General features: G+C 59.2%; 1 protein-coding gene across 1 annotated transcript in view; it reads right to left on the bottom strand.

Moving 5' to 3' along the window:
* CACNA1C (calcium voltage-gated channel subunit alpha1 C) overlaps positions 1-25,154 on the bottom strand; it is a 473,070-nt gene that overhangs the window by 41,238 nt on the left and 406,678 nt on the right. Inside the window, exons 23-30 of the mRNA XM_059935013.1 lie at positions 24,733-24,820; positions 24,113-24,220; positions 22,904-22,956; positions 22,447-22,593; positions 20,951-21,152; positions 19,449-19,607; positions 18,882-18,992; positions 5,422-5,499 (exon numbers count right to left, since the gene is read on the bottom strand). Of these exons, the coding sequence (XP_059790996.1) occupies positions 5,422-5,499; positions 18,882-18,992; positions 19,449-19,607; positions 20,951-21,152; positions 22,447-22,593; positions 22,904-22,956; positions 24,113-24,220; positions 24,733-24,820 (946 nt within the window). The remainder of the gene's footprint in view (positions 1-5,421; positions 5,500-18,881; positions 18,993-19,448; positions 19,608-20,950; positions 21,153-22,446; positions 22,594-22,903; positions 22,957-24,112; positions 24,221-24,732; positions 24,821-25,154) is intronic.

The following is a 25,154-nucleotide window of genomic DNA, read 5'->3' on the forward strand; positions in this document are numbered from 1 at the left end:
GAAGGGCTCACGGAAATGCAGGAGTCAGTTCTCCCACAGGGATGGACTCGAATCCCGCTCTCGCCACCTGTTAGCTGCACGGGCTTGGCAAACCCTGAGCAAGCTCGGCCCCTCCCAGGGATGTGACGTGTGGTGGCCCTGGCCTGGCACCCCCAAGGGCAGCACGCTGCCCCCCACCCCCGCCGAGCTCCTACCGAGACCCCAGCCAGGACCGCGCCACTTCACCCCACCGTCCTGCTCGGCCGCGCTGGCCGCCCTCCACTAGGGCTGTCTCTGTGTCCACGCAAGTCCCCAGCCCTCCTCCCGCTGAACCTGCCCGGAGGCCCTCGGCCGCGTCCTGTCCCTCACACAGCCCGTCCTGCTCCCACCTGAGGGTCCCTGGGCCTCTCTCCGGAGAGTTTCTAGGTGACAATTTTGACGCCATGGCTCTCGGGCGCTCCACACGTGGACCTGCCAGGCGGCGAGGGCGTCACTGTCAGAAGGTGCCCAGTGCAGAGCCGGTGGGGGGCGCTCTGGGACCACCCCAGCCCCCCGCCACTGCACTCGAGGACGTCCAGCCCCAAGGCGGGTCGCCGCTGTCAGTCCCGTGGCCTCCTCGTCCGCGACTGGGGACACGTGTGTCCGTGATGAAGGCTCCGGGCCTCCCAGCACTTCCTGTCGTGCAGGGGGGTGGAGGGGTAACTGGGGGCTGAGGGGGGCCACTTCTGACACCCCAGGAGCTTCCACTGACATCACAGGGTTACGTCACTAGGCTTTCCTTCTGGGAAACAGAATTTCAGACTCAAGGGATAAAGGAGGGGCAGGGGGCTTCCTAGGGGACATGACGCTGACTGCCCAGGCAGAGGAGAAGGTAGCGCGTCCAGAGGGGACGGGGTGGCCGGGCCGCGGCCACGGACGCAGAATCCAGCGTGACCGCGGGGCCCCGCGTCTCCCCGGTCACATCGGAGGATAAAGGGCATCTCCCAGAGTGAGCCGGAGGTCAAGGCGGCCCTGAGCACGGAGGCGCCAGCTCAGCCCCCCGTTCCCCCTCTTCCCTCAGCTGTTCGCCTGTCCCCGCCTTGAACACCATCGCCGTGCCGCTGATCCCACGCCTGACCGCGCACCGGGCGCCGGCCTGTCGGCCTGACGTCACCGCTGGGCAGTCGAGTACACAGCCCCCAAGCCTCGTCCTCCTCGCGCAAACGGGCCTCGCCTCCCACCCTCCTGCCGACACCAGCTCCATCCTCCCCTGCTCGGCCGGGACCCCACGGCTTCCTGGGAGCCCTCCTTCTCTGGCGCCCACATCCCGTCTGTCAGGAGAGGCCGTGGGTCCTGCTCGCAGAGCAGACTGGGAATCTGACCGTTTCCACCACGTCTGCTGCAACTCCGTCCCCTCCCACCTGGATGGCTGCGTCCACCTTCCAAATGGTGGAAGGGCTTTGCCCTTGACTCCCGCAGACAGCAAAGGGGTCCCTGGACCACGGACACCTCTTCTCAAAGGTGCCAGAGTCTCCGCTTCGTGCTCAGGCGAAGGCCCGAAACTGCTCCCCTCCCGGACCCCCCCACCCTGCCCGTCCTGCCCGAAAGCTCCTCTCCCGGGATCCGCAAGGGCATCGCCTCGCTTCCTTCAGGTCTCTGCTTTCTTCAGATTCCCCTCCTCAGTGCAGCTCGTCTTACAGAGAACGGCACCAGCCTCCCCGGCTCCCTGCTCCTCCAACCCCTCCCCTGGCACTTCTCGGCTCTCCACGTACTGCACCATTTCCTGATTTTCTGTGTCCGAACATCTCCCAGCCTTAGGACACCGGCTCCCAAGGACGGGCTTTTGTTTGGTCCATAATGGATCCCAGGTGCCCGGCACCAGAAGGAGAGGCTCCAGCCACGGTGGAAGGAATGGACAATTGTTCCTGGGGTCGCTGGGGAATCCACTTCCCAAGGCGGGGCACCAGAGCCTGGCAGAGGCAGGACGCAGCTGTTTGAGGGGAGATGACTTTGAACGTGGGGAATATTTGGAGGGCGGCTGGGAGGCATACAGCAGTTGGGGAAGGAAACGAGAGCTGGTCTGTGTAGGTTAATTGTCAAAGATGAGGAGTTACAGGTGGAGAGCCTCAGGGATCCCTCTGAGGCTGGAATGGAACATTTGTCTGCAAAAGGAGGTCTTGTGACAACAGTAAGACTAGAAAATTCGGGGAGGCCTGGAGCTGAGCTCTTGGCCCAGTGAGAGCCCAGACCCATAACCTGCCTGTGGCTGGACGGCAGAACCATACGGTGGAGGGTCCCGCCTCTGAGAAGAAGCGTCGTCGTCCCTATAACTTGTCCCACAATCCAGGCTGCCGTCGGGGTGCAGGGCCATGTCCCTGCTTGCGGGACAGGCCCATCTTGGCTTGAGTCGTGGGCAGTGGTCAGAGAGCTTGCTTTGATCTGGCTGGACCCGTCGACCAAGAGTTCGAGTGTATCCGGGAACGAGGGCTGTGACATCTGTGCTTGGCTGGTGTGTCAGCAGGGGGGTCGGAAAGATCGTCCTTTGCTTGGGTGCCACGGTCTCTCCCCTTTAACAGCGCTGTACAGTTGGGTTTTTTAAAAATAAATTTACTTATTTTATTTATTTATTTTTGTCTGCATTGGGTCTTCTTGCTGCACGTGGGTTTTCTCTAGTTTCGGCGAGCGGGGGCTACTCTTCGTTGCCGTGTGCGGGCTTCTCATTGCTGTGGCTTCTCTTGTTGTGGAGCATGGGCTCTAGGCGCGCGGGCTTCAGTAGTTGTGGCACGCGGGCTCAGTAGTTGTGGCGCATGGGCTTAGTTGCTCCGCGGCACGTGGGATCTTCCCGGACCAGGGCTCGAACCCGTGTCCCCTGCATTGGCAGGCGGATTCTCAACCACTGCGCCACCAGGGAAGTCCCAACAGTGATGTACAGTTTACGGCCGGTTTTTAAACGGATGCTCTTAGTTGAGCTTCAAAACCCAGCGCCGTGAATCATCATGCTCCTCGGATCGGTGGGTGGCGGGGGAGAAGCAGGACTCAAGCACTTGATCTGACCCTGGTCCAGCCTTCTCCTCGGGCCCCTGCCTGGCATGATGACGCGGGTGTCCTTTCTGGATGTGTGGGAGAGAGTGGCAAACAGTCGGGGCCGAGCGGTGGGTCTCTGGACACCTCCTCTGCTCTGCATCACACACGCGGTCCCCGTTTTTATCTCCAGACACAACCCTTCATATGACTTTTCACAAACTCCTCAATCTGGACAGTGAAGGGCATCTCCATGTGGGCGAAGGATACTGGGAGGAATCGGAGGGGCTTCCCACCTGGAAGCGGGGCTGGGCCGATAACTTCTTGTTTAGAAAATAAAAAGCCCCCTGTGGTTATTCAAAGATATGGACTATGGAGCGTAAGGGCTGAACACATCTTGGCCGGCGGGAGTCCGCGAGAGGAGGCTATGAGATGTACGAGTTCATCAAGGGCGTCATGGACTGAACAGGCAGGAACGCTGGCCCCCGCCCCGGGAGGCCTGGGCTCCAGCCGAGGGGCAGCAAGGGCACCGGCACGCTCCATCCTCACCCGCGCGTCGGCAAGCGGGGATGGTCATTCTCGTCTGTCAAGCTCAGGCTCACGGCGCACAAGCCACGTGCCGAGGCGAATTGTAAACGGAAACTGTTGTACAAATGGAGGGTCTGCGTGTGACTCCACGCGCCGTTCCTGGGGTCCTGCACCACCCCCAATTCCAACAGTCACTTTCTGGGGTAGAAATTTTATACTCTAGAATTTTTTTCCTTTGTCTTTGTTTTTCTTTAAAAATAGCGGTAGCTTGAAAGAAAACGGCAGGCTGAGCGATGGCGTGGGCCTGGCCGACAGTGAGCGCCCCAGAGGACCCTGGGACTGAGGTGGGTCCTCTGCACCCAGACAGCTGCCTGCCGTCACCTTCCTGCGGGTTCCTGCCGTCGGCCTCAAGTCCCCTGGCATGGTTCCCCACAGGGACCCACCCCCCAGACGCAGGCTCGTCCTGCCCTTCCCTGGCCTCCTCCGAGGGCCCCTCGGTCCCAGCACAGGCCCCGGCCAGTGGATACGTGTAGGTAGGGATGTGACAGCTCCTGGGATACAACTTGGGGTCCATCCAGCCACTTGGGGGTGCAGTGCCAAGGGAGGAGAGGCATGGAGCCTGAGTGGGGAGCTTGGTTTCCTTGTGCCCCAATGATTCACTGGCAGAGGTCAAGGGAGCGTACACACGTACACACACACACACACACACACACACAGCAAGACAAAGACGACCCTGGGGGATCCCCGAGACAGAGGGGAAGTCGCATCTATGCTGCGGGGCGAGCGGGGGGGGGCAGGCTGACGGGGGCCACAGGGAAAGCAGAAGAGCCTCCTCCCAACGCCCACCCGTTCGAAGGGGGCGGACAGGGCTTCTGACCAGCGGAATCAGCACATAAATAACTTCAGTTCAACCGACTGGCAGCCAACTACGGGGTGGAGGGGGCGGGTAAGGACAAGGAGGGGGTACGGTGGCGGTCACGGGGTGTTTCTGACACCTTAGATCAGAACTCTAGAGCATCTGCTCCGTGCTGTTATTCAATGGTTCAGTGCATCAACGTTTGTGCAAACATTACCAAGTCTCTTAACCAAGGAAAAATCCTGACAAAAAACTAAACCACACATGTTAAAGACCAACCGCAAGAGGGCTTGCCTATAGATAAAGAGAGAAGGTTGAACATGCCGGGGAGCGGAGGGACGTGTGCAGGGGCTGGAGGGACTGTCTAGGAGGGGGCAGCTCCCGGGAGCAGGTGCAGGAGGTCTTGGAGCCAGGGCGGGGGGTGGTGAGGGGGAGAGCCAGGCAGGGGCAAGGCTGGTCCTCTGGGGCAGGTTCACCTGGGGCCAGGTGCTCCCACAGCAAGTTGCGGGGGTGGGGGGGTGGAGGAGCCCTCTCCAGAAAAGAGGGGTGCGGGCTGTTCTCCCCTGCCTCTCAGTGGAGGGGCCGTTTTAGCGTGAATACGATGGGCTGACAGTGCCGGCCAAGTGCGAGCCTTCACCCGTGGTCCTCGGGAGAGCTCATTTCCCGGATGCTGGGGGTGGGAAGGAGCTGCCCCGGCAGCTGCCCAGTGGTTGTAAACACCCTTCCACCGTCTCACTCCGGGATCCCAGGGCTGCATCCTCCCAGACAGTGTGTGTCATGCTAGGCCAATTGCAAAGGGGGAAGGAAAGGATGCAGCAATCAAAACTCAGAAGGAAAGGGGGCCTAGCTCGTTCCAAACGTTAAAAAAAAAAAAGAATAAAAAAATTTCAAAGTAAAGCAACGAGAAAGAAAATCCTTTAAACCAATTTAAACAAACAAACAAGAGTAACTTAGTGGAAATAAGGAGTTGGGAGGAAGCGAGGAGGAGGAGGAGAGCAATGGGGTGAGCGTGGGGCAGGCACGGCGTCGCAGGGCGGGACGCCGGTACTTACGTTTACCTCGGTGATGGCTATATCAACAATGCTACCCACAACAATCAAGGCGTCAAATGTGTTCCATGCATCACAGAAATAGTGCTGCATGGGGCAGAGGGGCCGAGGGAGGGAGAGAGGAGAAAAAAACCAACAACAAAGAAGAACAAAACAAAAGGAAGAGGAAAATGAAAAAAAAAAGCATGAAAGAAAGGAGAGAAGAGAAAAAAATGAGAAAAGAAAGAGGTTATGTGGGCATACTGGACCCTCTTACCACTCCACACTTCTGGAGGTGCACACCTGGCACCTGGTGCTCTCGGAGCCTGACAAAAGCCGGGTTAGTCGGGGGGGGGGGGGCCGGGCGGGGGTCCTGGAGGAGGAGGAGCCCCGGCCGCCCCTTGCCCGGCCCGGCAGAGTGGGGACAGTGCAGGGGCTCACGTCCCCCAGGACGGCGGCAGGTGCAAGAGAAAGCATGACTGGCGGGGGTAAAACAGGAAACCAAAAAATAAACCGAAGGAGGTAAAGAGGGAGGGACACGGAGGCGTCCTGGGCAGAATCATACTCACATTCGTCTCACTGAGAATGACGTCAATTACGCTGCCAATTACGATGAGGCAGTCAAAGACATTCCAGGGGTCACTAAAGTAGCCCTACACGGGGCGGCAGGACGGGAGTGAAAAGGAAGGTCAGACAGACAAGAACAGAGCACCGCCGTGGGGCCGCACCGTCGCTGCTGAGTCCGAGCGGGGCGGGGGTCCTCCCCTTCCAGACCCAGCCCCCTCGCTGCCCGTCCTACTTCCCCAGCCCCTCCCAGGCCTCCAGTGCCTTCTCGGAGGCCTGCCTGCAGGGAGGGAGGGAACAGGGGCGGGGGCCCTCGAGAGGTGGTCTGGGAATTAGCAAGCGGCCATCGGTGTGCTCCAGGCGCAGCCAGGCCCTCTGGGCTCAGGGGTGAGCCGTGTGAAGCTCGTGATAACGAGGGGACTGTGAGATCAGAGCAGCATCTACGACAAGGTCACCCTCGTGGCAGCCCTGGATGGGCATCCAGCCCTGGACGGGCCTGGTGCCTCGGGACAGAGGCTTTCCTCCCTGAAAGGGGACGGAGACCAGGTCAGTCCCAAGGTTTGGTAACGTGGGAGGTGACCCTAGACCGGCTCTCGGGCCGAGGGTGTCTCTGAAGCACTGCCGTGCCCAGAACCATCATTCTGACTTGGGATCCTGCTGAAGCGCCCCCCGCGAGAATGAGATTCTCACAGCCCTTCCTGCAGGCTGGGTGGGGGTCTGGGGGCTGTCGTGTCGTGTCGGAGCAATCAGGATGCTGACTCCACTCCTTTGTCCTGCACACATGGATTTTGTTTGTTTTACACCATATTTGGGGAAGGGAACAGATGAATGCTTTTGAAAGACTTTTTCAAAGTTCGTGGACAACTGGTCAACCAAGGGCTGTCCCCTTCCTGTGAGGGTTCTTGGAGTCCTGGGCAGGGAGGCTCTCTGCAAAGAGAGGGCGGGTTCTTGGGTCTGGACCACTGCCTCTCAGAGTGCAGGGGAAAGGGAGCAACGCTCTGTGACACACGGATGTACACGCTGTCCAGGAGCCCTGGGAACCACACAGCCGTCCTCCCCAGGGGTGGAGTGGGGAGGGCCCGCACCAAGGGCATTTGTCTTTCCGTAAGAAAGGACACCTGCCCCTTTGGTTCTTCAAGGGATGCCCCAGCCTCTGAGGCACGAGCTGGGGCTTCCAGGAGATGCGCTTCTGAGGTTGGTGAGGCGGTAAGAAAGCATCAGGCTGGCCTCTTAAGAGTCTCCCCGGTCCCTCTCCCTGGCCCTCCTGGGGCGGCCAACTCTCTATTTCTGAGTCTCAGGAGTCTGTGCTCTCCCATTTCTTCCCAACTCCCTCCAGCTCCCTGACCCCTCCACCCCCCACTTCCCAGCCGTGCCCCCTCTCAGATGGATCACAAAACATTCTGTCCCAGGGCTGTTATTCTTAGTGTGGAGGTCAGGTCACAGGGAAAGGGACCTCTTGGTTCCCAGGTTTTTCTGCCAAAAAAAAAGCAGAAATGCCACCGTGGAAACTCTGGACAGCCCGGCGGGGAGCAGAGGTTGGCCAGGGCGTGGGTGAGGTGAGGGTCACTTGAAACCCTTGCTGGCTTCCCAGAGTATTTTTCTGAATATCCTGGAGACTTTGGGGGTACCTAGAGGCTTCTCTCTGCCATTCGAGTCACGTGCTGTGAGCGGGAAAGAACCGACCCCTCCCAGGGTCCTCCCATGGCATCCCAGGGCACGTGGAGAGCACTGGTTTTGAGGGCAAAGAGTGAAGACCCCGAGCGAACGACAAATATGCATGTGCTTTAACATCAGGTTTTGGAAAACACTGGGGGACTACCTCTAGAGAGGAAAACCATCTTTGTGGGCAGAGCTGTTTCGGGAGGGAAGGGGAAGGGGGGTCCAGGAAGAGAAAGGAGGTCAGCAGGAACCAGAGGACAGTCCGGGACGCCCAGCATCCAGCCTAGGAAACGCAGTGGCAAATCGTTATTCGGGTCTGGGGGCGAGAGGAGGAGAGAGGTCGGTGGGCGTCTCGGCGCTCAAGGAGGGGGGAGGGGCTGCAGTCTTTTCTTTCAGCAGAGGGACCTGGAACAGATGGGTGAGTTGGCCTCGGGCCACGGCGTGGACGAGGGGAGAGACGGAAAGGGAGAAGGCAGGCAGAGGCGAGGCGGATGAGGGGTTAACAGCTGGCAAGCGCCGGGAGGAGCCTGGCCCCCAGGGACCCTGCAACCCTCACCCACCCCATGCGTCGCCTGTCATCCCCACTCTTGGGCTCCTCTGTGTTCGTGCACAGGACAGGCCCGCCCCAGCGCTCTGCGGCCGGCGGCTTCCGCTGGGTTGCCTGGCCTCACCTGCCCCCTTGCCCTCCACAGGCTGTGCTGCTGGAGCGTTTGGTTGGCCCCTCTGTCCTGTGGGCCCGGGGCCAAGGCCTCCACTGGCCGCAGAGCCCCACCAAGTCCCGCCCGGAGGAGGTTGACACACGGCCCACGTGGGGGGTGACAGGGTCCCTTTAAGAGGCAGCTTCCCTCTGCCCTGTCCACCCCCTTCCTGCCCCGTCAACCCTCCAAGCTGGACCATGAACACAGTTTCAGGTCCAGCTGTCAGCGCCTCCTCCCAGCCGTCCACACCCATCCCAGAAACACGCTGACACCCTCCAGGGGGCTCGACAGGTTGCCAAGGGACACACCTGGCCAATTCCCCAAGTGGGCAGGGCCCGGAAGGAGGGTTGCTCCCTGTGCCCAGCGCAAGAGCTGTGTCCTCTCTGTCACACACACGCACACACACACACACTCGCACACACACCTGTTTTCACCCATCTCCTCGACTGCTGGAAACCATGGGTGACATGGGTTTGGGGAGTATGATGGAGGAAATAGAATGGGAAAAAAATCATAGACTTGTTTTCTCGAAATCAGGCTGACCTCCAGATCACACCTGTCACTCTTTCTCTCTCTGGTAGAAGTCAGGGTTAGCGAAAGGGGTTCTGGGCTCTCCCTGAAGTGGTGAACCAAACCTCTCAATGTCCAGCTCCTCAGGGCCAGGCAGGGCTGCCCACCCAGGGGCGGACGGCGTTTTGGGGGAAGACTTTCTCTCGCCCTCTCTCACCCTGTAGGGTGAGTGGGTCCCCAACCTCAGGAGGTCTCGTGCGTGTCCCCCTGGGCTGAAAGGCAAGCGCCCGCTGGGAATAATCCCTTCTCTGGAGGGCGCCGACCCTCCACTCGTTGGCTGCCACGGCAGAAGAGACGTGGACCAAATCGATCCTAGGTTCAGCACAACGTGATTAGGAAAGGACGCTGCTGCCCCAGCATCCACGATGCATTTCACCTGCACGAGAATTTTGGATTTTCCTCTCTTGGATTATCTGTGCCCTGATTCACTCCACCCCTGGAGCTCTTCCGAGTTGGAAGAGGCGATGCAGTGGTTAAGGGTGTGACCCGCAGAGGCAGGGTGTCTGGGTTCGAGTCCTCCCTCTGGCACTTACTGGCTGGGTGACCTCGAGCAGATAACCGCACCTCTCCGTGCCTCAGTTTCCCCCTATGACACGGCGACCTGTGGGTTATGATAGGAATGACACAAGTGAAGTGCCTGCACCTGTAAGAAGCCCAGTGAGTCCCAGCGACTGTCACGGTTGCTGGAAGCTGGTCCGTCCCCTCCTAGGGAGGCCGGACGCACAGGGTCAGCTTTGGGGGTGGGACTGAGCAGCGGGGAAGGCAAGGCCCAGGAATGTGGAAGGAGGAGGGGGAAAGTGAAGGTTCCAGAATCCCACGCTCCCTTCAGTGGGTCTCATCTTGAATCCTAGTGAGGACTGCCTGTCCTGAGATTCTCGGATGAAATCCAGCATCACTTTGAGATTGGTGACCGTAAGCAAGCTGTCCTGGCTAGATCCTGTCAAACTCAGGTTCACACAGATAGTTAACTGCCAGGTTCCTAGAAACCACTATTCCTCCCAGGGAGCCCCAGGCCCCTTTTGCTCTGGCTGGAGGGCTGCGAGGAGAGGAGTGGGCCGCCAGGTGGGCCCACGTCCTGTCTCCGGTCCCGAGAGCAGGGCTGCTGCTGGGAGGTCCAGGCACATGCCCTGGCCCCTGAATTCTGGACTCTCAGCCCCTTCCCCGCCCAGAGCAGAGTCAACACAAGCTTTACAACAGGATGGTGGTGAGAGGGGTCCACGGGAGTCTACACACCTGGGACTGCCATTGCTGGCTTTCTTCTCTTCTCCATCCCCTCCTGCGCGGCTTCCTTATCTACCTCGGACGGGTCCAGCAGAGAGAAGGCAAGGAACACAGAGGTGACCGGACGCTCTTCCTGGTGGGGAGGCTGACTGGACTTTGTCCGGGTCTCTGCCCCAAGACTGTTCCCTTCCAGGGACACATGGGGCCCCAGAGATCGACGTGGCGGGGGGGGGGGGGGAGGGACGCTGGGTGGAGGCTGGACGTGGAGCTGCTGAGAGCAGAAAGGGCCACCTGGGGGAGGCGGGGCCTACAATGGAGTGGGCAGACGGCGGGTGCTTGGCCATGGAAGGGGGCCCAGCCGAGTAAGGGCCCTGCTGGCGTGAGCTGGGAGGCTGAGCCTGGTTCCGGGTCGTGGGACGGGGAGATGGGAGGTGGTGGGTGCAGCCGGCAGCTGACTGTCACACTGGTAACTGCCGCCACACAGAGATAATATGAACTGTATGACGTTAGGATGCCATTCAGACGTAACAGTAATCAAGGAAATTACTGGCGTCTAGTGGGGCGGCATGGCTGGCGCACGGCTGCTCCCGGCCCCCGGCAGCTCCCACCCTGTGACGCGCCCCTTCACAGGCCCTGGAGCCCCCCCCCAGCATAGACAGCCGGGACAGGGGTGGGCGGGGCAAAGGGCAGCAGCGGACAGGGGCCGGGGTCAGGGAGACCCCGGGCGGGTGGTGGTGATGGGGGCCGCACCCCCAGTAGTTAGAGGAGTGCACACTTCGAAGTGCACATCTGCTCTGGTTTCTTCTTTGGAATTAAGCTTTTTTCTCCCCAGGAAGGTTTCAAAGGCCCTCATTCATTTATCTCACCGAGATGTAACAGGTGCTTCTGGGTGCCTGGAGGTGCACAGCTGTGGGTAGAGCGTGAGCCCGACCTGACCTGCCGCCTCCCACGGGGGTGAGGGGACAGGGGGTCGGCTGGGTTCCTTTGGGGCCTGGGGAGGGTTTCCTCCGCCCCAGCTGGCACCTGGGTCCACGGCAGGACCCTGCTGCAGGATCGTCCAGGACGAGGGTTCAAGGGGATATGCCTCGAGCGCGGGCAAGGCCGTCTGACACATGGCAATGTCCGCAGGCACCCCGCTTCAAAGGGACATCGGGGGCCCCCTGGAGGAGGGAAGGGGATGCAGAGGACGGCAGCCTTGGTGGGAGCGAGGCACCATCTGCCCACCTGGAATCCTCTCCCGGCCCATCCCGCAGACTACGCCCCGGGGGGAGCCCCCCAAACCCGACCTGACGGTCCCATCTTCGCCCCCCGCCCTTCCCGACGCAAGCCACCTAACGGGCCGGCCCCTCCTTAGCCCCAGGAGGTGTGGCCCACCACACCCCTGCGGCCTCCACCTGCGCCCACTTTAGAGAACCCTGAGTGAACAAGAGCGCCCGCCCTCAGCTCCAGAGATGCGTCACCAGGCCTGGCCCCTCCTGTGTCAAACAGAGTGACTGCCAGCCTCCAGGGGAGGGGAGGTGGGCCCAGCTCACGCAGCCTTGCCGGGACTGTTCCTGCCACCGTCGTCTGGGTCTCAGCCCTGCTAGCGGCCCTCCCCCTCCCCTCCCACAGGTCCAGGCTGGCGGGTCTGGACACCACTGCTCACAGGCGCAGGGGCACCGTCCCCTCCCAGTGACTCTCACGTGGCCGTGTCACCCAGTGTGAATCATCTCCACATTAAATAATGAAACGCAACAGCTGCCCTGCCCTCCCCACACGGGGCCTTTCCACGAGTGCTGGGATTATTTTTGATCATACTGACTTCAACGCCCCCTGCCCATCTGGCATCGAGTACCTGCAGACCGCCAGTAAAGGGGGTGCGGGGAACTAAACACAGACTTTTCCCATTATAACTTAGGAATTATAGACATATATATATTTACATTATGTGTATAGGTGTGAGTTTCCTATACATAAAGATTTAGATTTCCTCTGAATTTTATTTAAGGAAAATTAAGGAAGTAGTACTAAGTATTTATTGCCAAAAGGGAGCTTTGGTTCTAAAGGGATTGAAGCCCACCAGCCTAAAAGAATGTCTAAGTTTCCGTGCAATTTCCGAAAAGGAAATATTCTTGCTGGCTCTTGGTGTTTTTAGAGTTGAACTTTCCATGTCGGAAGGAAATAGAAGGAGACGTTCATATTTCTAGTGGTAGTTTGAGCTGCACTGAACCTTGGCCATTAGCCGGCCACCGAGTCCCAGTTTCTGCTACACGTTACCTATTTACTCCTCAAGTAAACGATCCGTAAATGCTCTTTCAGGACAAGCAGGGCCGCTCTCCCCAGGGCAGACCCGGCCCGCACACGGTGGGGTTTGCCCCCTGCAGATTTCCAAAACGCCCAGTGGAATGGTACTGGGGGCCTCTGGGAGGTGATTAGGCCATGAGGGTGGAGCCCTCAGGAACGGGACTGGGGTCCTTGAACAGGGGATCCCACAGAGCTCCCTCGCCCCTTCCACCTGTGAGGACACAGCTGTGAGCCGGACGGGGCCCCCTTCATTGAACGTGGCCCTGCTGGTGCTCCTATCTGGGACCCCCAGCCTCCAGACCGTGAGAAGTAGATTTCTGCAGTGTTTGTCCTAGCAGCCTGGGCAGACTGAGATGGCCATGACCCCACTCAGGCCCAGCTAAGCCAGCCTCCCCACCTTACCGAGGAACGGACACGGAAAGAACAGGGCTGTGTCTGGACCACAGCCCTACCTGCCCTCCCGGCTCGTTCGAGGTGATGCTGAGGGGGGAGGTGGGCTTCCTGCTCTGTCTCCAGAATTTCCTCTGTCGGTGGGATCTGGGGGCCGGGGATAATCAAGCAAGAAATAAAGTAAACTTTGTTTTGTAAGAAATAAAGCCTCACAAAAATCTTTGCCCCTTGCAGAAACGTCCGCCTGACTTAAAACTGTTAGGAGGGGAATTAGGGCAAGTGGTACGGCTGGATCCGGAGGTGAAGCTGGAGAGAAAGCAGATTTTAGCTGCAATGTAGTATCTGGTGAAGACAAAGCCAGTTTCTAGTAGTTTCAGCTTTCCAGACAGGAGACGGAATGGCCCTGGCTGGCATCCTTTCCTGCCGGTCACCCCACTTTCTCCTCCATCTCCTGGTCCTTTACTGGCTCTAAGGAAAGGGTCCTGACGTTCTCTCAGTAGCTCAGGGAGGACTCCCTCCCAGGACCCCAGCCCGATGGCTCCTGCCTGCGGGGTCTTCCCGGCACTGGGAAGAGCCCGGCCCTGGTTCCTCTCGCCCCATCTGCCCAGGCTGCCCCGACGGAACCTACCCTTTGGTGTGGCCCCCGCTGGCCTTCTTTAGGGGGACAGAGGGCAGAGCTGATTTTGGACGTTAAGGAAAATCATAGCCTAAACTTGAGCCCCGTGTGAGTGGGAAGGCAGGCAGGGCTCAGCTGTGCAGATGGGTCCCTTCTCTTGTCAGACGGTCACCTGCTGGGGGCTCGCCCTGCTTCTCCACCCGCCTGGCCCCTCTCCCAGAGAGGGAGCGGCTCGCTCACCGGGGACAAGGAAACACCAGAGACATCAGGTCCAGCCTCGGAAGCCCCCTCCCCATCTGCTGGGGCAGGGGTGCCCCTGGGGAGCCCCAAGCTGGCTGGAGGTTGTGCTCATGTGAGAAAGGCTGTTACTAAAGTGGAAGCAGACGCTGGGTCTTTAAGGAAAGAAGGTTCTGGACGTGGACAAAGCTGAGGACAGACAGAAGAATCGGCTGCAGTTTCCTGGCTGGAGACAGCCTCCCTGAAGGCTCCCTGACCCTCCCCTCCCCATACTGGCCCCCTCTGTCAGTCCAGCCCTCATCTGTCCCTCTACCACAGCCCAGGGAAGGAGTCAGCTGGTGATGACTCTTCCTACCTTGACCGTTCACCCCAGAAATCTGCACCGTGTCTCGGGCAACAGTCCTTCCCAAGACAGAAAACCCTCCTAAGGATGGCAGAGGAGACTTTATTCTGGGGGCACCAGGGGCCGGGACCCTCACACATAAGCATAGTCAGAAATGAGGGGAAGGCTGTCTTCGTGCTTGGCAAGGCCAAGGCCACCCATACTCTCAGCTCAGACTTTCTGGCAGAGCACATCAGCCTGGCCCGGCCTCACAGCTTGGTGCTGACCACTGAACCGCCTGCCTCGGCATCTGCAGCTACTGGACCCGGGAGGTCTGGGGACGACTGGGGGGCCAGGAGGGGACCCACACGGGGGACGCCGGGCCAGGAGCCCGTCTTACTCTTCCCACAGGGCTCCCACACCTGAGATCACCCACCTGGGTCCATGGAGCCAGAGCAGTTGGGGTGAGGCGGACGGATGGAGGGATGCAGACCCCGCGAACGGCCTGCGGAGAAGCGGTGTCTAGAGCCCCGTGGCCCAATATGGCAGCCGCCGGCCACGTGGCCACACAGATTTGAATTAATTTAAATAAAATTAAGAATCCATGCCTCGGCTGCATGAGCCAAGGTGCCCAGGAGGCGGTGGCTGTTTACAGACAGATGGTGGGCAGGGAGCGTCTTTATTCCTGCAGACAATCCTGGCGCTAGTCTGGAGACCTCATGCATCCCTTGGGTTGAAACGCCTTTGGGCCCCAGTTTCTCCTGCAACAGGAGTGTCCCCGAGGCTTCAGTTGCTCTTATGCCCAAGAGCCGGGGGCCAGGGGGTCGATGAGTGTTTCCACTTTGGTTCCACTCGCCTTCTGGACTGTTCTTGGCAGGGAGGGAGTGGAAAAGCGTTTTGATCAGAGAGAGCTGTGGGGTCAGGCCCTCCGGGGGCAGAGACGTGGCCGCTGCCTGAGCGGGCAGCATCAAGGGGATGGGAAAGGCTCAGAAACAGCTGTCCCTGCTTCCTCACCTGCCAAGGCCCAGGTGAGTCCCCGGGCGGAGCAGGGCTAGTCGGGAATCTTCCCACCTCCCTGGGCCGACCTGCTTCTCTGAGCAGGAGCCTGGGGCCCCTTCTCCCTTCATCACCCACTGGGTCATGGTCAACAGCAAGTTCCAGGCACATGATCACCCCACCCCCCAGAGCTGACCGTGGAGCATCTGGGGCTGGCCCTGTCCTGGAACTTCCACAGTCATGGCAGAGCTGCCCAAAGGGACCGAAGCCTTGGAACCCCCAGGGTCGTCCTATTGACCCTGAAGGACTTGGGTTAAAGTTCAATCTGGAATTTTAACTGGGATTGTACTGAAGAGAAATGACATCTTTGTAACACTGACTTTCCCAATTCATGAACATGACATATTTCTCCATTTACTGAGTTTTCTTTAATTCCTCTGTGTGCTATTTCACAGATCTTCTGTAAAGATCTTAGAGGTTTTTGGTTAGATTTATTCTTAGGCATTGGATATTTTTCAATGCTTATCATAAAGTGTATCTTAAAAGTTTTTTCCTGTCTTTGCTGATAAATTTCTGTTCATGATAGGAGGACAGTCCAGCTATTTAGTTAACTTCAGACGATTCTACCCGAAACCTTTTCATGCTGACCAGCTTGGTCCTGCACAGTCTCGTAGGGCCCAGGGACCATCGGGAATTTCCAGGGCAGTCCTCCCGCTCGGGGAGAAATTCCCTCTGGCCATTAGGTGTTCAAGACACTCCTGTCACCTGCCCCATTCTTCAGACAGAATGTGAATTTTAGGAGCAGAGCAGGGATTTACTTGAGTCAATTTATTTTCCATAAGGTGGCGAGCAGAACAGATGCAAACGAAGACCAAGAACATCAATTACCATGAGGACAACGAAAGAACGAGGCCAAACTACAAACCGACCGACCGACCAGCCAACCAACCACAGAGACCGAGGGACAGAGGAGGAAGCCCAGCGGGCCAACCTCAGACACCTGATGTTAGGACTGATGTCACCTCCTGCGTCCTTGCTGCCTAACTGTCCTTCCTCAGCTGGCGCTCGCAGGTGCAAACTCACTTGTGGCACAAACACACGATCACGTTAGGAGCACCGGTTCTAGGGCCAGATCCAGCTAGATATTTCCACCAGAGCTTCAAGTACTTTCTTTTTTAAAAAATTTATTTATTTATCTATTTTTGGCTGCGTTGGGTCTTCATTGCTGCTCACGGGCTTTTCTCTAGTTGCGGCGAGCGGGGGCTACTCTTCATTGTGGTGCGCGGGCTTCTCGTTGCGGTGGCCTCTCTTGTTGTGGAGCACGGGCTCTAGGTGCACAGGCTTCAGTAGTTGTGGCTCGCGGGCTCAGTAGTTGTGGCTTGTGGGCTCTAGAGTGCAGGCTCAGTAGTTGTGGCTCGTGGGCTCTAGAGCGCAGGCTCAGTAGTTGTGGCACACAGGCTTAGTTGCTCCGTGGCATGTGGGATCTTCCTGGACCGGGGCTTGAACCCGTGCCCCCTGCATTGGCAGGCAGTTTCTTAATCACTGCGCCACCAGTGAAGTCCCCTCAAGTACTTTCTGGTTTGGTTTTCTTCCTGGAAATTTTGGGGATGCTTTTCTCGGAGTCTGCTCCTTAACGAGAATCCAGGAACCCCACTCTCCTCCCAACTGGACAGCCTTGTTTTCCCCCTCTGCTGCCAGAAACCCCTGCAGGGTATTCCCAGAAATGGTCCATTTCCCTTTTTCTTTATACCACAGACAGACCCTGGCATGTGTGAAATGCAGATGGCCCCAGGATGGCTCTCTTACTTCTTTGGAAAAGTTTCTCTTATTTCACCCCATCTCCTCACCACAGAAAACTAGAGATGGAGGAAGTTGGGTGCTTTACGGTTTACAGCACCCTATCTGGCTGCTTCCCGGGGAACGGGCTTGCTCCTGGGTGTGCAGGATTCAGGGAGAGTGTTTTCCAGGCAGAGGCCCCTGCAGGTGTCACTGCCACGTGCTCCTTAGGGCAGGTTTGCCCAGTGCATCTCCTGAGCTCAGGAGCCTGACTCAGGAGGTCCCCTGCAGGGCCCTGCAGCCGGCATCAGGCATCGTCAGAAACACGTCTGAGTCAACGTGGAATGACTCAAGGCTTTGAAATATTTAAACTGCATGTCTCACCAAACTGGGTGAAAATGATGCCAGTTTCCCTCCTGGAGGCTGTTGTCTGAGTCGGAAGCTCAGCCCCAGCGCGGCCCGGCCTCCCAGCCTCCCCAGGGCACGCTGCTGCGGGCTGTAAGCCCGCCGGCTCCCGCGCCGCATGGCTGGGAATAGGACCGCAGGGGACCCCACAGAAGGTGGCCAGGGACATTCCATGGTCTCCTCTGCCCCTAAATGGGACAGGGCTTGGAAGGGAAAGTGAGACAGAGTTTATTTGCTGCTCTGGAGGAGATAGGAAAACACCACTGTTATCACCAAATGACATTCATTAGGAGTCTTATTCTCTGAAAATCAGCCAGGATCCCAGGCGTTCTCAAGGAGAGAGGAAGACTCGGCATGGTAAGAATACGGTCTGTCTTGTCTTTGAAGCCCCTCAAAGGTGGCTTCCCTCTTTCTGGAAAGTTCCCAGCAGAACACCCGGTGTGGGAAGATGCTTGCTAACAGTTCTGTGTGGCGGAAATTACATCGACTACAAAGTCAGACACACTGGCTTCTATTCCCAGTTCTGCCGCTTAATAATGGTGTAATTAATACGATACTTAATTGCTCTGAGCTGCACTCCCCTCTTCCCTAAGACGAGGAGCTAATACCTATCTTGGAGAGGTGTCTTGAGGATTCCACGCAACGAGGTGTGTGTAGCACTGCAGGTTACTGAGAATTGTTGGTGGAATGTTAATTCAGAGAAGACGACGCAGATCCTGGCGCTGAATAGGGATCCGACAGCCAAGGGGCACCCCCTCCTGGCCCGGCTAGTGCTGGGGCAGGTGAACATCTGAATGGAAATGGAATATAGGGCCAGGGACTCCTGCTTTTCACCCCCCGTTGACCTGTGTTGCATCTGGAAAAACTAGTAACAGTGGGGAAGAGAAGGTTTGGAAAGCTGCCCTGCACGATCCTCTTAGAAACAATGCGTTCCCTCTCATCGCCCCCCAAAGCTGTGCAGCAGCCGGGAGCCTCCAAGCCACTGGGATACCCCCTCCGGGGCAGCCGCCCCCTGTGAAGCCCAGGTCAGTGGGCGCCGGCGGTGCTGACCTGTCTACAGGGCCGGAGACGGAGGGCCTGCTTGAACCGGGTCACCCTCCGTCCTTGAGGCCCAGGGGCAGGTCGGTCGGGGAGGGCACAGATAATCCAAGTGACAGGGAGCCAACCTGCCCTGCCTTGCCTCGCTCAGCCAATGGCTCTAATGTTCTCTCCCAGCCTTTTTTCTAGAAGCTTCTTACAAGTAGCAAAGCAGAGACATTTGCAGGTCCGTCCCGTCCTGGAAGGTACAGGGGGCAGTGATGCAGCCCTGAGATGGGGAACCAGACACCCAGCCCTGAGCAAACGCAGCCCCGGCTCAGCTCTTACAGCCAGGCTCTTAGTCTGCGCGGCGGGCGAAACGGGGAGAGAGCAGAGCCCGGGTGGGTCTGGGGGGCTGGGCCTCGAGAGGTTTGGTTTCCAGTCTCTTCTAGATGACGTGCCGGGGGCCGGGGCCACGGTGGGGGGACGAGGACCATTCTGCCTACCCCGCAAGGAGGTTTGCTCAGGCATGTCCCTGCTCCCTGTGTCCAGACCATGGCCCGGACCGCGGGCTGAGATTCTGCTTCGAGGAGCTGGCCTGGCTCAAGGCCTGAAGGCTCTGGAGCCAGAGCATTTAGCGTCGGGAGGATACGATCCTTCGCTGAGACTCTGCACCCACTGTTCCCCACCCTGTCCCCCTGGCACCGTGGACCAGAGGCCCGTCTCAGAGGCCTACCTTGGGCTTGAAGGCGATGAGCTTCAGAATCATCTCCACCGTGAAGAGGCCGGTGAACAGCATGTTGAGAACGTTCATGGCGATTTTGAACAGGCAGCTCTGACCGTAGTGCTGGAGGGGCGGGGGCACCGTGAAATGAGCCCAGGGCTCCCTGCTCCCAGCCGCCCCTCAACAAGGACCCTTCTGCACCCAGCCCGGGGGCCGACCACCCCCGCGGGGGCCAGGCGGACTCAGGAAGCCCTGCAGGTCCCTCCCGTCTCTGCCGTCACTGCCGGCGCAGCTGTGCAGACGCCTGCGCTCCTGCCCGATCGGGGGACAGTTCTGCCGGCCCCCTGGTCCTCAGGGGGCTCCACCCAGCTCGGCCCACTGACGGTCACGGCCCCTTCGAGGTCACCTGTGCTCCACTTCCCTCCCTCCATCTCATCAACCCAGGATCCTGGGGTCCTCCGCCCTCGAGAAGGGACACGTGTGTTTCTCCAGCGGCCCCCCGCCCCCTTGGCCAGCGCGACGGTGACGCGCCTCCCACGTGCCCACCGGTGGACACCACGGCCGGCCCGCCGGACCGACCTGCATGGCCAGGCAGATGGTGTTGAGCAGGATGAGGACGAACATCAGGTACTCGAAGTAGGTGGAGTTGACCACGTACCACACCTTGTACTGGTGCTGGTTCTTGGGGATGTACCTCCGCAGGGGCCGGGCCTTGAGGGCGTACTCCACGCACTGCCGCTGGGTCGGGGAGACGGGGGTGAGAAACCCGGGTGATGGGGGGATGGCGGGGGTGGGCGGGTGCAGAGGAAGCTGCACACCCCAGGGGTGGGGTTCTCTGGCAGAGAGAGAGACCATCTATTGCTCTAGCTCGTTTATAGGTTGAGCTGCTACTTGGACGTTCTTTGATTTTCTATCCCTCCCTTAACCGAGGAGAGACCCTCTCTAGTTAGCCCCCATCAGGACGTAGTCAGGGGGTCCGTGTCTTCTTCTTTCCATCTCGGTGATGCCTGCTGTACACCGCAGATGCTCGGTGGCATTTGGTAAATACTTGCTGACTGATTGATAGTCTGTCTTCTCACTGATGGTTTCCCAGCCACAGACTCTCCTGGGGGCCCGTCTCTCTGCAATGTTCCTTTCCTGTCCTAAGTCCATCTTCCTTATCTGCCAGGGTCCGCAGAACAGAAGTCACAGCTCACGGCCAGGGGATGGGATCCTGGGCTGACTACACTCCGGCCATCTCTGCGCTGTGCCCGGAGCCCAGGTCAGGACCAGGGTCACCCAGGCCCTTCTCTCATCCCAGCCTCCAAGCCCGACCAGTTCTGTTCTCTCCATCTCTACCGTCACCTCTCCCCTACACTTGCTAATTGGCCTCCCTCTCTCCTGGCTTCCTTACAATCCAAAGTCCACACAGCGGCCAGAAGGCTGAGTCTAGACCCAAGGTGCGGACATCGGAGCTGCAAGGGGTGCAGTGGGCCTGACAGGGGGTGCTCCTTCCCTAGCAGAGCTCGAGTTCCCCACGGACGGGACGCATTTCCCGTGGACGCTTCCCGGCCTCCTGACTGCCCTCCCGGCCGCGGAGCTCAGCCCAGGGCCGGCGTGGCCGCGTCCCTCCTGCTGGAGCCCTTCCCACCCTCTGCGCGCACGGCCTCTCTGTTCTACAAGAAACCATCTAACAGTGGTTTCTAAGCCGTCCTCTCCCCGCCCCAAACCTCCCACTCTCACTGTTCTGGCTTCTTTCCCCTTTATCAACGGCACCGCCCCACCCTGGGCACCTCCTGACTCATCGGCTTCTAGGTGCGGGCGAGAGGCTCTTTCACAGAACCCCCCAGACCCACCACCGAGTCTCCCTGAGGAGCTGTGAACAGACCCTGTTGGCTGAGCGCGGCTGCAAGCTGGATCTGCAGGGTCTGCGTTCCTTCTGCCCTTGGGCCTCCAGGAGACACTGTGGGGGGGGGCCTGGGCTCTCTCCCGACCACAACCTCCCCCGGGGGCCCAAGCTGCAGCCCCCCACCTCCTGGCCCTCCCGGGGGGCCCAAGCTGCAGCCCGCCCACCTCCTGGTCCCTGGCCCCCCCGGGGGTACCTGATTCTTGTCCAGCTCGCAGTTCTTGTACTCCTGCTCCCCCTGCTCCTGGAAGGTGACGATGACAAAGCCCACGAAGATGTTCATCATGAAGAAGGCGATGATGATGATGTAGATGATGAAGAAGACGGAGATCTCCACACGGTAGTTGTAAATGGGGCCCTTGTCCTCCGTGTGGGAGTCGATGGAGCGGTACAGCAGCCTGGGGGGGGGACAGCCCGCGGAGGGCGGTGGCGATGACGTCGCTGCTCCTAGCGCCCCCCGGGCCGGGGAGCTGGAAACAGCTCCAGGCTGAGAGTCGGGAGGCCTGGGTTCAAGCCCCAGCTCCGCCTCTTACTGGCTGTGTGACTTGGGCAAACCACTCAACCTCTCTGAGCCTCAGATTCCTTACCTGCCAAGTGGAGACAATAATTCCGGACTTTCCTACCAGGCAGGGTAGTTGATATAACGTATGTGAAGGTGTTTTGAAACTGGCAGGAACTGTCTAAGTGAGACACGGCTCATGGCCATTGATTTCAAATGCTGGAGATATTGGTAAATATTGAAACAGCTTTGCTGCTTCTCTGGCAGAAACTCAGAGGGTGTTACAGTGAACATAAAATAAGTCTGAGAACAAGTATCCATTTAGATAGAAACACTTGATAAAGAAACGCCCCAGGCTCACTCAGATCACCAGCAATGGTCTGGTTTACACTCAGGTAGCCTGTGTCTGCCGCCCACCTGGGCCAGGGCTACGTGCCCGTCAGGCTGCTTCTCTTCGCGGACGGGCTTCCTTCCTCTCCCGCCTCTGTTACTCCACACAGCACTTGGCTGTTCTCTAGGTAGTACTGATATTTTACCATTTAATGATGGTGCCTCTCACCTAAGATCACGCGCTGTTGTTGACTTAGAAATATCTAGAATTTCCTGACTTTCAGATGATCATGTCACCGGAATACAAATGGGGGCGTGAGGGAAGCAGGTGTCTGTACAGAGATACACGGAGCCCCTCATGGGCAGGCCTGGTAGAGGGGACGCAGCTTACGGGCCACCAGGCTGGTCCAGGCCTGCCAGCACTGCCTCTGCAGGAACTTTCCTCTGTAAATCAGACACAGCTCCCTCCAAGGAGACTGGGGCAGGGTCTAACCAGCGGGGACCTCCGCCATCTCTACCCACGTCTGTGCCTCCAAGGAGACTGGGGCAGGGTCTAACCAGCGGGGACCTCCGCCATCTCTACCCACGTCTGTGCCTGCCGGGGGCGGTGGCCTCCAGTCCTATGGTGACCCAGGGGCCCCTCCACTCCCAGATGCCATGGGGGTGATGACAGACTTCACTGCAGCTCAATCTAGGTTGGGGAGGGGAGCTAAAAGAAGCTCGTTTTGGGTTGAAGCTCTGAAATCCAGAAAAAGAAGAGCGGTGTTCCGGCGGCAACCGTGGCCTATGGGGAGGCGGGGAAGTACGGTCTCTGGGAAGGGTGTGGAACAGCAGTTGAAACTGGCCTGGACCTGCATACTCACTCTGGCCACCCCTCAAAGGTGGAGACGGTGAACAGGGCCATCATAGCTGCCAGGACGTTGTCAAAGTCAAACTTGCTGTTCTCCCAGCTGCGGGGCTGGATGATGGGGTGGTCCACCTCCCCGTCCTTGTATGTGATGTAGTTCCCCCTGAGGAAGGGAGAAAGGGCTCATTCTGGGGTCTCCCATCTCCCCTCAACCTACCCACCAGTGACTCCTGGCTTGGGGGTGGGATGAAACTGGCTAAGCTTAAACCCATAGTTCTAGCCACTGGGAAGATGTCAGGGGTAGAATATTCAGGAACGGATGATCTTACGTGTTACGTCAATAGGACCAGACAACCCGCGGGTAAAAGTGCAGCCACCACTGCTGTCAGAGGAAGAACGGGCCACCCCTCCTCTCAGGGCAAGTCACCAACCGCCTGGAGTCAACCAGCCTGGTTGCCCCCGGCCGCACTCACTTGCATTCGGCCTCCGTCTGTTTGGAACTGTCCGAACAGGTGTACAGCTTGCCCTGGAAGGTGGAAGAGCAAAGTGACTGGAGACGCGCCTTAATCGAGGGACCAGACAAGAACTGATTAGTGATCATCTCCGTAGCCAGCTCTGCTGGGGTCTCGGGACAAAAGTGTAAGGAGAGCAGAGCCCAGACGGGAAGTCAGGATTCAGAGCAGTCGGTGCACAAACACACCCTGGGCCGCAGGCACCCGACCGAAGGGAAGCCCAGACGACGAAGCTGGGCCCACAAGGCAGGTCTGGTGAGGGAGGGGGGACGGGCAGGGCTAGGGGCTGAGTTCGGTGGTGGAATTCAGGGCACGACGACACGGTTGGGGGAGAGCTTCAGGTGGAGAAGAGCGGAAAGAGAAGGGCTGAGGCAGAGAAGGGCAGGAACCGGGGACCCGGCCTCCCTGTCGCCGAGGGCCCGCCAGGAGCAGGGCCAGGACCCAGACAAACCGGGGCTCTGCAGCGACGTGGGGAGACTCGGTGCTGTGGTCACAGGGAGCCCCGCAGGCTTAGGTGGGGGACTCACACGGAGGGGTCAGGGGATAGCAGTCCCTCTGCCGTTCTCTACAAGGAAGGGCTGGGGCTGAGAGGGCCAGGCGGTGATGGAGCAGCACCTGCCTCCGCGCTGGTCTCCCCAGGCTGGGGACTAGCCCTCCTCGGGTCTGGGAACTAGTCCTCCCCCGTTCTGGGAACTAGTCAGTCTTCCTCTGGTCTGGGAACTAGTCATCCTCTGTTCCGGGAACTAGTTAGTCCTCCCCTGGTGTGGGAACTAGTCAGTTCTCCCCTGGTCTGGGAACTAGTTAGTCTTCCCCCTGGTCTGGGAACTAGTCCTCCTCTGTTCTGGGAACCAGTTAGTCTTCCTCTGTTCTGGGAACTAGTTAGTCCTCCCCTGGTCTGGGAACTAGTCCTCCTCTGGTCTGGGAACTAGTTAGTCTTCCTCCGGTCTGGGAACTAGCCCTCCTTGGGTCTGGGAACTAGTCAGTCCTCCTCTGGTCTGGGAACTAGTCCTCCTCGGGTCTGGACGCTGGGAGGGGCTGTGGGGAGGCCGCATCCATCCCCAGTGTGACCCAGCAACGTCCCCTCCGTGTCCCCTCTGCCAGCTCCCGTCCAGGTCCCAGAAGCTGGTGGGCGGGAAGGATGCAGGGCCACAGATCCGGCCGAGACCCCACCTTGAAGAGCTGGACCCCGATGCAGGCGAACATGAACTGGAGCAGCGTGGTGACGATCACGATGTTCCCGATGGTGCGGATGGCCACGAACACGCACTGCACCACGTGCTGCAGGTGGACAGAGGGGGTCGGGCCCGGGACCTTGGCTGAGCCCCCTTTGCCACGAGCCTCTCAGAGGAGGTGCGGGCAGCCCTTTGCCACGAGCGGGGGAATCAGACCCAAAGGGGCAAAGCGCCCTCCTAGGTCACAGGGTGATGGAGCCTGGTGAAACCCACGTCCCACTGGGCTCTAGGTGACCACAGGGACCAAAGCCCCGCTAACTTCCCATGTTCCGGGGGCAGCAATTCAGGGGCCTCATCACCACCTGGGGCTCAGGGTAGTGTGTGTGTCTCCTTTTGCAAAAGCTTTGCTGAGAAGTTGGGATCGTGAACGGGGCCTCTGCTGTGGCTCCGTGTATCACGGATCCGGGATGGGAAGTGGGGCTGAGGTGCTGGCAGGAGGGTCCCGGCTCCGACCCGGGAGCCTGTTGTCCCTGTCTCCTGCCTGCCCGTCACCTCACGCGGACCCCCGGGCTGAGGCTTGCTGGGTTGGGGGCGCCCGCCCAGGCCCGCCCAGCTCACCTTCAGCCCCTTGGCCCTGTTGATGGCCCTCAGGGGCCTGAGCACCCTCAGGACTCGCAAGATCTTCACCACGTTGATGGCACTGGACCTGGGAGAGAGGATGGGCGGGGGTGAGCCTCTCCTGCTCCTGGTCCAGCAGCAGAGGAGGGTGAGCCGCTTCCTGGCAGGAAGTCCCAGCCCAGATGGAGAAACTGGGGGGTCTGCTGGGGACTTTCTCGCCCCAGCACCATTTCCTACTCTCTTCTCCCACTGCAGGGACCCAGAGCCGGCCGGGGAGCCGGGGACTTTCTTGTTGGTGAGCAAATCAGGGGAGAAGCATTTACCATGAGCCATTAGCAGTATAACGTGCTACGCGGGGGGTGTTTACCGTGCCCAGGACATGTAGGGCGAGGCAAGGCTCCACCAAACCCCGGCCACTGAGG

The sequence above is a fragment of the Balaenoptera ricei genome, chromosome 10 (assembly GCF_028023285.1).
Source record: "Balaenoptera ricei isolate mBalRic1 chromosome 10, mBalRic1.hap2, whole genome shotgun sequence".
NCBI lineage: Eukaryota > Metazoa > Chordata > Mammalia > Artiodactyla > Balaenopteridae > Balaenoptera > Balaenoptera ricei.